At 40.4% G+C, this 10,061-nt stretch overlaps 1 protein-coding gene and 1 long non-coding RNA gene across 4 annotated transcripts in view; one reads left to right on the forward strand and one right to left on the reverse strand.

The window, feature by feature from the left end:
* Window positions 1-10,061, forward strand: part of vps8 (VPS8 subunit of CORVET complex) — an 88,894-nt gene that overhangs the window by 10,891 nt on the left and 67,942 nt on the right. For 2 of the 3 annotated variants that reach the window (XM_085182171.1, XM_085182172.1), the window contains exons 3-6: window positions 2,482-2,612; window positions 3,013-3,109; window positions 5,580-5,612; window positions 5,903-5,957. In XM_085182171.1, the coding sequence (XP_085038297.1) occupies window positions 2,482-2,612; window positions 3,013-3,109; window positions 5,580-5,612; window positions 5,903-5,957 (316 nt within the window). Of the gene's footprint in view, window positions 1-2,481; window positions 2,617-3,012; window positions 3,110-5,579; window positions 5,613-5,902; window positions 5,958-10,061 lie in introns of all 3 variants that reach the window. The other variant, XM_085182173.1, reaches the window with a different exon arrangement.
* On the reverse strand, window positions 8,774-9,999 carry LOC146504807 (uncharacterized). Its single transcript, XR_014877481.1, has 2 exons — window positions 9,731-9,999; window positions 8,774-9,534 (listed from the first exon to the last, which is right to left on the reverse strand). It is a non-coding gene; the product is annotated as an uncharacterized LOC146504807 (long non-coding RNA).

Below are 10,061 nucleotides of genomic sequence, written 5' to 3' on the forward strand. Positions count from 1 at the left end.
GGATTCTGACCTAAATTACTGGATCGGATATCGGAGAGAAATAAAAAATGTAATCATATCCAAAGTATCACAAAATCACCTCACAAAATGCGCTACGTGGCGTAACCCAGCTCGGCGCATCGGAGCAGTCTGTGTCACGTGACAGAGCGGCTGTTGTCTGCGAGAGCTGTCGGCGGTCTGGAGCATTTGGAGCCTCCTACATGCTTCCTAACTGCGGCGTTTCATCTCGGCGAAAACTATCCCAGAGAAGTGAAGCAAGTGTGTGAGTTCATCCCTGAGTGTTTGCAGAGTGTTTCCACGTTAAGCTTAACAACTGATGTATTGATCCACAGTATTGATCCATATTGAGGTGAAAAGGAAGCAATTTGTCCCGGACTAGAATTAAAAAATAGACACAAAGCTGGAGTTATTCTGTCTTTGCTGTGCAGTTGCATCTACTTCTCTCATTCGCTCCCCCTCCCCCTCCTGTTATTACTTCAAACATGAAACTGATCAATGATCAGCTGATCGGCTTTTCTGCCACAAGTCCGTCTTTGTTTGTTTATCGCCCACTTTGCGCTAGAAAGAGGAGACCAGCGGATAAACAACAGCAGCACGTTTAAGCTTGATCAGCTGTTGTTAGGATTTATTTAATATTAATTTCTAGTATCAGCTGATGTTTGCTGGAGCCACAGCTGTAAAGCTGCTGGTCATGATGTTTGGTTATCTGGTGAGAGGGAAACATGAAGATGAAACCAGGAGATGTCCTTACTGAATCATCAGAGCTGAACAGGTGATGGAGAAACAGGTTTACCTTTTAGGTGACATGGATGAGTTGAAGTTATGAACTGTTTCTGAGAGACAGATAACACCAGGATCCTTTTTTAGGTAGCTGACAGCTGGTAACTGTGCAGGGGCGGGTCTAGCAAAGTGTTGCCAGGGGGGCCAGGTAGGGCATTAACAAGGAGAGGGGGGCACAAAGAAATACTTTTCTTTGTTATGTCATTTAAAACTTTGAATAAATAATTATCTGAATCTTACAACAAAAGAGGTCACCTGATTAAATGTATAGAAATCCATTATTGTATATAGTAACTAATAAGTCTAATATCAGAATCAGAATCAGAATACTTTATTGATCCCTGGGGGAAATAATTTTTTGTTACAGTGCTCCATTATAAACAGTATATACACCCTAATTTCCCCTTGTGGGACTAATAAAGGTGTATCAAATCAAATCAAATCTAGAAAGCTGTAGTACTTTTTCCTTTGGTACCATCTGTGCAGTCTGCAGTTCTGTTGAAGAAAGATGTTGAATCTATTTTATTATTGTAGAAAAATAATTGATTTCTGTGCATTTGTTTTACACTTGCATTAAATTAAAGTTGATTACATCGATTAAGGGCGGGGGGTGGGGGGGTGGGGTTTCCCGAATATTTTCCTGGGAGTTTGCAGCCCTATTAGTTAGGTTGCTTAATATTTCCACTAAGTACTCTTTAAAATAGCAGAATAGGGAGGATGGAGCAGGTTTAAGTTTATTAGATTGATCAGTTTTGCTGAACAGTGTATGTTTTGCATACAGGTATAACAGAATAGCTTCAGTCTCTTGTTTTTTAAAACTTGAGTATGAACTTACACAAAATGCAGCAAGATATTTATTAAAAAAAACAGTTTAATTGATTACCAAACACACTATATCGGATTCATATCGGTATCGGCAGATATCCAAATTTATGATATCGGTATCGGACATTAAAAAGTGGTATCGTGCCATCTCTAGTTTTTCTATTCTGGTTTATGATTTGGTGTTTTTGGTTTGGGGACATTATTAATCTGAGTTTTTAGTAATGTTGGGTTAAGCAGGCACAGGGACATGAGACACTGTTGGAGGGCGGCACAGCTTCAGTGAGGTGGAGCTGTGAAAGACGGGATAACGTCATCAAAAATGGCTGAAACCTCAGTCAAAATGTTTGATGGCTGAAATGGGACAAACTCCATGATGTAAACTTATTTACACGTGAATCCCAGCTCACGTGGGCCGGTCCTGTTGCCCTCTTGCTCTGCATTGCCCAGGTCTGCTTTAGAAAGTTAAAAATTAAAGTAAAATAGAGGACAGACAGAAGAAGAGACAGAGATTACATTAAGTGACAGCACGTTTCTGAAAGGTTGTTTCAGAGCAGAGGGGCCAAAAGCACGGCCACCTTTACATCAGTCAGTAAAACTCCAGCATGTCTGAAAGAATCAAAGCCTCGGTGGCATCGTTGAGCAACACATGTCCTTTAAGGCATCAAATAAAATCTGCCTTCTCTCATCTGCAGTATTGCTGCAGTTACAGACATAAACACAATCACAGAGGGATGCTACATTTCTCCACTATTAACTTCTGCAAATGCTTTTCCTCACATGACTGCACAACTTAACGACCTTCTGCTGGGATCTGAAGACACCGTGTTTGTGAACTGTTGAGTTGATGTGTGTTTGTGATGTTGTGCTCTGCTGCAGCTGGAGGATGAGGAGGAGCCGTTCATACTGGAGGACACCTGCATCCTAAACACAGACAACATGGATGCTCACTCCTGTGAGACCTCCTCTCTGGCCAGCTCTGACAGCGGAGACCCATCACACCTGAAACGGCATGTGCACACACACACACACACACACACACACACACACTAATATAAAACGTTTTCTTACATTTTAATGTAGAGAAAAAAGAAAAGTGACGATCTGAAGAATCAGACTAAAATCAACACATACAAATATTTCAATTTGTCAGTTATTTTAATTTGCAATTAGTCCAAATTTTAAATGCTTTATGTAGAAGCTTTATTTAGGAGTATAAATTAAAGGTGTGTCTCTTAAGTGTGTTGGGTACTGTTTTGTAGTTGCTGCTGTAACGGAAAAGGAAACAACGTTGTTGTGATAGCAGGAGGAGCAGCCAGCCATCATGTTTGTGCTGTAGTTAAGTTAATAAATGCATTTTTGTGTGTGTGCTTTTCTTTACCTCTGTTTTTATGTGTGTCTGTGTTAAAGAAGGAAGAGGACAGTGGACACGAGTTCAACGGTTCATGGATGTGTCCTTCGACACAGCCTGCTGAAGGGCATCTCTGCACAGATCGTGTCTGCTGCTGTAAGGCTGTAACACACACCCACAACCATCACAGATAAATACAGTTCGTATGTTTTCACACTCTTTTGTGGTTTGTGGTAACTTTGTAACTCTGGACGCCACCACAGAGAATTGGATACATTGTATATATTTAGCTTTGCTCGACGGGGTTTAACAAAGATGTGAAACTTTCAAACACAGTCGTCCATCGTCAGAGGCAGAGAATGAATGAAATAGGTGACTGCAAACCTTTTAATACCCAGGCGAGACCTGTTCTCTTAATTCAGAACAAATGAAGCTGATAGGTGTTGACCTTTCATTTAGTAACTGTTCACTGGAGCTCTGCAGGTGAAGCAGACCATAAATAAGCTGAAGCTGTCAGAGATAACAGGAAGTCGGTGGCTAAATCAATCAGGGTGGTGTTCACTGAGCAACACTACAAAACCTGGAAGAGCACAAAAAGTGTTCTTTCTTTGAGAGCATCACTGCATCCGTGTGATGCTTTATTTATAATTTCAAAAAATGAATTCAAACTGAAAGTCTGCACTAGACGATCATCGTGTTTGATTTCATTCATACTGACGGTTTGTAAAACTCACCTGAAACACAGACACACAACATGTTTACAGTCGTATCCTAACATAAGAGCTGCTTGACCCAAAGCTAATCCCAATTCAAGTCTGTACTTGAACCTAGTCTAAGACTTCTTACCAAGCTTTATAACACACGAGCGGGTTTTTATCTCTACGAGCAATCTGAAAGAGTTTAGCACAGAAAACGAACAACACAGTTGCAGAATCAAAATCTGGATTTCAAACGTTCCTCATTCTTAACTAGTGATGGGTATTGATACGATTTTCACGATTCCGATTCCATTTTCGATTCTATTTAACGATTCGATTCTTTATCGATTCTTTTTAAAAAAGGAGAACACTAAGGTCGATTAGCTTAGAACTTTGTTTTATATCTTCTCTTTGAACAAGATAGAAATTTAGGAGTAACATGGCCTTACAAACCCAACAGTGAGATCTTAAGAGATCCACAGCCTACGGCTCTTCAATGGGGCGTCACAGGGGGAAAAAAATTATAAATGTAAAATAATAAAATAAATATTCTTCTGTAGCAATAACAAAGTTTAACATAAATTATTCTGTAGAAATTACACAAGAATATCCAGTAATGTCCCTGCCTACAACACATTCACTTACTGAAAATCATCTGCTGTGGTAAACGGGTGCAAACCTTTGACCACAAACTGAGTCTCTGCTCGGTGACATTCGTCTATCCTGCCTGAAAGGAGACGCTACGGTAGACTGCAGCGAGAACTGCCAGCATCTGAGCCAGACTCTGTCTCATCATTAGGGGTGGGGAAAAATGGATACTGTGTAGCATGGTGATATTTTGTTTGCTAATAATGTATGGATACAGGGACAGCAGAAATCGATATTTTGTTACAAAAAGGTTTTTGTGCTCTGACTTCAGAGCATGTTGATCCTTTTTCTGAGCAAGAATCCTGACATTCCTTCACTGTCCAAATGTGACAGTTTACTTATTTTAATTTAAGACATTTTTTATTTTAATTAAGTTTAAAACTTTTTTATTTAATGTAAAATTATATTTTGTTTTAATTTACTTTCAAATCCTTCAGTTGCTGAAGGGGCTGCATAGTTTTCATAAACTGCATAGTTCAGAATAGCTATAATTGTACCAGATGGTTGATTCAGTTAAGTTGGACTAGACTGTAATACAAACCGTTCAGTTTGTCAACAATCAAACTGAAATGAGAGAAAGACTGAGTGTGAGACTTTGATATTAGAGAAAATGAATATTGATAAAGTTTACCTTTATGTACAGAATCTGAATATCACAAAATATTTTTAAAAATTGCAATAATATCGTATCGTGCGTTAAGTATTGTGATAATATCGTATCGTGGGATGTATGGTGATTCCCACCTCTACTCATCATGGTCACCTAAATGCACAGTAATGGTTTTGTAATAAGGCAGATCGCGCTAACATAATCTGCACTGTTAGTTGATTATTTACCTGCCGCATTAACGGGAGAGGACGTGCAAACGTTACCGCTGCTGCTGGGCTGAGATTCACGAGTCCGGAATTAAAAACACGACATTCATTTAAGGTCATCGCGTGTTTGTGAACAAATGCTTTTGCATATTCGTAGTGTTTCCTCCCTTAAATGAAATATCTACTCTGCAAGTATTGCAAGTTGCCCTGTTGTCATCCATTCTCGTAAAGTAAAACCAAACTTTTGAGCGTTTGAGCCGCTTAGGCGCCGTGTTTCCTGCCAGGTAAATGACGCTCCGCAGCGTGGTGATGTCATTCGGGGCGACTGGAATCGATGAGGGAATCATTTGCAAAAATGACAAACAATTCCAAGGAATTGAAACAGTGGGAACCGGTTCTCAACAAGAACTGGTCTTCGATACCCATCCCTACTCTTAACTAAAACATTTTGTGTCTTCACTCAGGACAAAGTGGACGCTGGACTTCCAACAGCTATAGTGAGTATTTATTAAGTAGTTCATCTCAACACAAAGAGTGTGTAGTGACTGAATATGTACACCTGCATCAATAATTACAAATATTGTACAATACGAAGGATGTCTGCATGCTACAGACGTGGATCAGCACAGAGCAGAACCTGACAAGCAATGACAGCAAGAGCAGAAAGATGACGGCCCGTCAGCTGGAGTCACAGCTGATGTGTTTTATCATTTGTATCATTTGTTTTTGTCTGTTTTAAAACGTTTCCATGTTCAGTCTGTTCTGAGCTGTGCGTTCCTGTCTTCAGACAGTGTCGGGTGTCATTGCTGTGGGAACATCTCACGGTCTGGCTTTGGTCTTTGGTAAGTCTGAACTGTAACACTGTCTATTTACATTTACACTGTCAACAGTATTTTTCTTTGAGAATAACTTCATCACTTTATCAATGAACCAGAAACAAACCCAGAAATAGAAGAAAACCCAAAACACTTGACTCACTGATTGACAGGAATCTAGATTTGACTGCAGATGTTTGTATTGAAGATACACAACAGTGGTTTAGCCAACGACAGCGTTTTACGTCCAGTGTTAGTGTTATTGAGACGCAGATGAAGGATACTCAGTGACTGTCACAGCTAACGGTGGCGTTTTACGTGGCTCTGGCTGACAGAGATGCCATCATTTAGGACCACGTTGGACTGTTCTGCGCTAAGGGGGCGATAGCTCATTTCACTAGTGGAAAAAAGCAGCTTGGAGCAGGGCAACTGTGAGCTCGCTCAAAAACTGGCATCAGTTTGAGTACACGTGGAACGTGTCAATCCAGGTTTGATCGTTTAGCGATGAAGATGCTGATGACTTGATGAAAGTGCACACGCTGCCTTTGCATCGACTGAATGTGTCTTTACACTGGTCAAATCTAAAATGTTTGTTATAGTAAAGCTGAATATGTGGCTCCACAGTCTTTAATCAGTTACAGTTCATTTACATTCGTTTAGTGTAGCGATGTAGTAATAAAGGATAATGTAACGCTACGGCTTCAGCGTTACATTACAAATGGGAAATGAACTGTATGAAATTTTAAAAGCAGAATGTGTGTTGCACAAAGTCATGATGTTTTCCTGTGTACGTCACAACGGACTTCCTGACTTGAATAAAGACCGTCTCTGTGCTTCTAAAAATGGGATTGAATTTGATTTATTTCATCACAACTGTAAGTAACCATTTGTTATCAGGAAACATTAACATGATTATTAGAGCTGCATTTCACAGTATCATAGCAACAACAGTTACATTGTAACTACTTTCCAAAGTGTTGCATGTTGTGTTTTCTAGACTGCTAGAAGCACTCTGCTCTTCCATTTTCATGCCTGTACATTTCAGATGATCGGTCCACGGGTTTCACATTGAGCATATTAACCGCCTTAGTTGTCCTCTAGCATTAGGATATGTGTGTTTGGAAAGCCATCTGTATTTACAGTTAGTACACAGTACAGAGGTTCCAGCATGTAGAGATAGGGCTGGGCGATATATCAAGTTTTTAAAAAATATCGATATATTTTCATACGAGATATAAGATGTGACAATATCCTTTATATCGATATAGTCTATGTTACGTTATAATTATACTTGTGGAGCCACAAGTTTGCCTCTCTTTCGTCCACTTTTGTCTCTACGCAACGTTACTCGGCCTCGCCTCTCCTTCACTGAACACAACTCCCCCTCCTCCCCCATAGCTTCACCTGCAGGCAGCGACAAGATGGACACGGCAAATCTCCGTTAGCGAATTGTGGGGCTGGACGGCGTCAACGTGTTAGCGAGCTAACCGCGCTAACGAGCTAACCACGCTAACGACATGCAGCCCACAGGGGTGCATGTCCCCTGTGCAGTGTTGCCAACTTAGCGACTTTGTCGCTATATTTAGCGAGTTTTCAGACCCCCTAGCGACATTTTTTCTAGAAAAAGTCGCTAAAAAAAGACGTGAAAGCGCATATCGCTTTTACTCTCAACAAGCAGCGGGTGCTGTAACGCAGTCAGTTCTTCTTTTACTCTTATGCTGTTTTGTGGATCAGGTTTAAAACTACTTATAAACACACAAAGTAACTCCACCAGAGCGCCTATTTTGGGTCACTTTTGCCGGTCCAAGCCCGGGTAAAGAAGCAGGGTTGGAATTGTGACATTACAAAAAAACAATAATTGCTAAAAGAAATTTAATTTGTAGTTCTAAATAAATTCTAAATGCATTTAGGACGTTTTTTGCTCACTTTATGTCTCGTCCACGATGTTATTTCTCTCTCCAACAACGTAGGTTACAATTACATTAGCATGACCAATTATGCAAATTAGGTGATGACGTCATTTTGCGACTTCTAGCGACTTTTAGGACAACCAATAGCGATTTTCCTTACTGAGGAGTTGGCAACACTGCCCCTGTGGGCTGCTGTGTCCCAGATGTCACACAGGCTAAAAATGCCTGTGTGACATCTGGGACACAGTGTGACTAAGAACTCTCTTTTTGTTCTTAACTTATGGCTTTAAAAAAATATCGAGATATGAATTTTGGGTCATATCGCCCAGCCCTACGTAGAGACATCATCTACTAATTGGGAAGTTGGTGATTTGATCCCTGGCTGCTCCAGTTAGCATGCTAACGTATCCTTGGGAGAGATATTGAAGCCCAAGTTGCTCTCCAGTGTAATCAACTTAGTGTGAATGGATGAAAAGTGCTGTATAAGAACCAGTCCATTTACTTGTGATGGCGTTTGCCATTTAAAAAGAACAAGTTTAACACTGTTTAATATTCCTTACTGGACTGACTGGTCCAACCACGCAGTCAGATACCTGCCACGAGCTGGTTTTAGCTCCACACAGCTAAAACGGATCGACTTTGGACTCCTGCAGGCCAGGCGGTGAATATCTTTGTGTTGGAAGAAAATAGATGTACGCTAAAGTCATAGGTGGGTGCAGGAGGCAACATCATGTACTGAACTGGACACACTTACTTATTGTCAGAGGAAAAGGAGTAGATCTTAAAGAAATGTGGTCACCTTTAACTGAGTTTCTGAGACATTATGAAGGGAATTAATTTAGAAAATGATACTTTTTTTCTCTTCTTTATTTTATTTTCTTTCTCGTCTTGTTTTGTTTGTTTTATGTGTGCTGTGCATTTATTCTATTTTAAATTCTTTATTTATGCTTGTAGTAGAAGTGCTATGAGTCTACAAGTCTTATTTACCCAGTAACACACAAAGGTAAAAATGTAAAGGGAAGCAAAAACACATAAAAGATAGAACATACATGTGTGGCCATTCACAAAGTTGCACCGGTGAGCAAAAACCAGATCTGACAAATACAAATTAAGTAAATTATACACAATTACAGAATTGTGCAAAATTGATAAGTGAAACGGTGAAAAAAAGGAAAATTCATTTATCAGTGTATCACTCTTACGTACTTCATTCATTGTGCCCTTGGGTTCAGCAGCAGGACAAAGATCCAGCAGCGAGTCCACCTCTGAGTGGGTAAAGCAAACCAACATGAAGACTTTGGATTGGCCCAGTCAAAGTCCTGACCTGAACCCGATTGAGATGCTGCGGCACGACCTTAAAGGCGGTTCATGCTCAAAAACCCACCGAATGTGGTTGTAGTAAAACAGTTTGCAAAGATGAGTGGGCCAAAAAGTGCTGCAAAAGACTCACTGCCAGTTATCACAAAGGCTCGATCGCAGTTGTTGCTGTTAAAGGAGACCCAGTCAGTGTTTCACACAGGGCCATGCACGTTTGGATTTTTCCCCTTCATTTAGAATCTGCGTTTTGTGTTTACTTGTGTTATCTTTGTCTAATATTTAAATTTGTTTGATGATCTGAAACATTTAAGTGTAACAAACATAGAAAAACACAGGAAATCAGGAAGGAGGCGAACACTTTTTCAGTGTTCTCTGTGCTGGTGCCATCCCGGTGGCGCCAGTGTCCGGCAGCCTCACCTCTGTCAGTGCGCCCCAGGGCAGCTGTGGCTACAATGTAGCTGCCATCACCAGTGTGTAAATGTGTGTGTGAATGGGTGAATGACTGAATGTAGTGTAAAGCGCTTTGGGATCCTTAAGGACTAGAAAAGCGCTATACAAATGCAGGCCATTTACCATTTACCATCCTGGCGCGCACCAAACATTTTTGTTCATTTCTGCTGAATCATCTGACATCTCAGGATGCTACAGTCCCCTTTGACATTCTCACCAACAGTTTGGGGTCCACGAAGCTTTAAATGTTAAAAAAAGCCTGGTGTTTCAGTTGACTCCAAGTTGACTCTTTAGCACTGAAAGTGTTCAGAATAGCTCGACGTCCTTCCATCACCATTAGTGATCCTAGTGTCAGTTTGAAAGGGAATTTGATCTTAACCTTGTATATATTTGAGGACCACCGGAGGTGATGTTGAACAGAAGAGGGACAAATTTAAATCAGGTAAAGATTTCG

The sequence above is a fragment of the Neolamprologus multifasciatus genome, chromosome 13, assembly GCF_963576455.1.
Source record: "Neolamprologus multifasciatus chromosome 13, fNeoMul1.2, whole genome shotgun sequence".
Taxonomy (NCBI): domain Eukaryota; kingdom Metazoa; phylum Chordata; class Actinopteri; order Cichliformes; family Cichlidae; genus Neolamprologus; species Neolamprologus multifasciatus.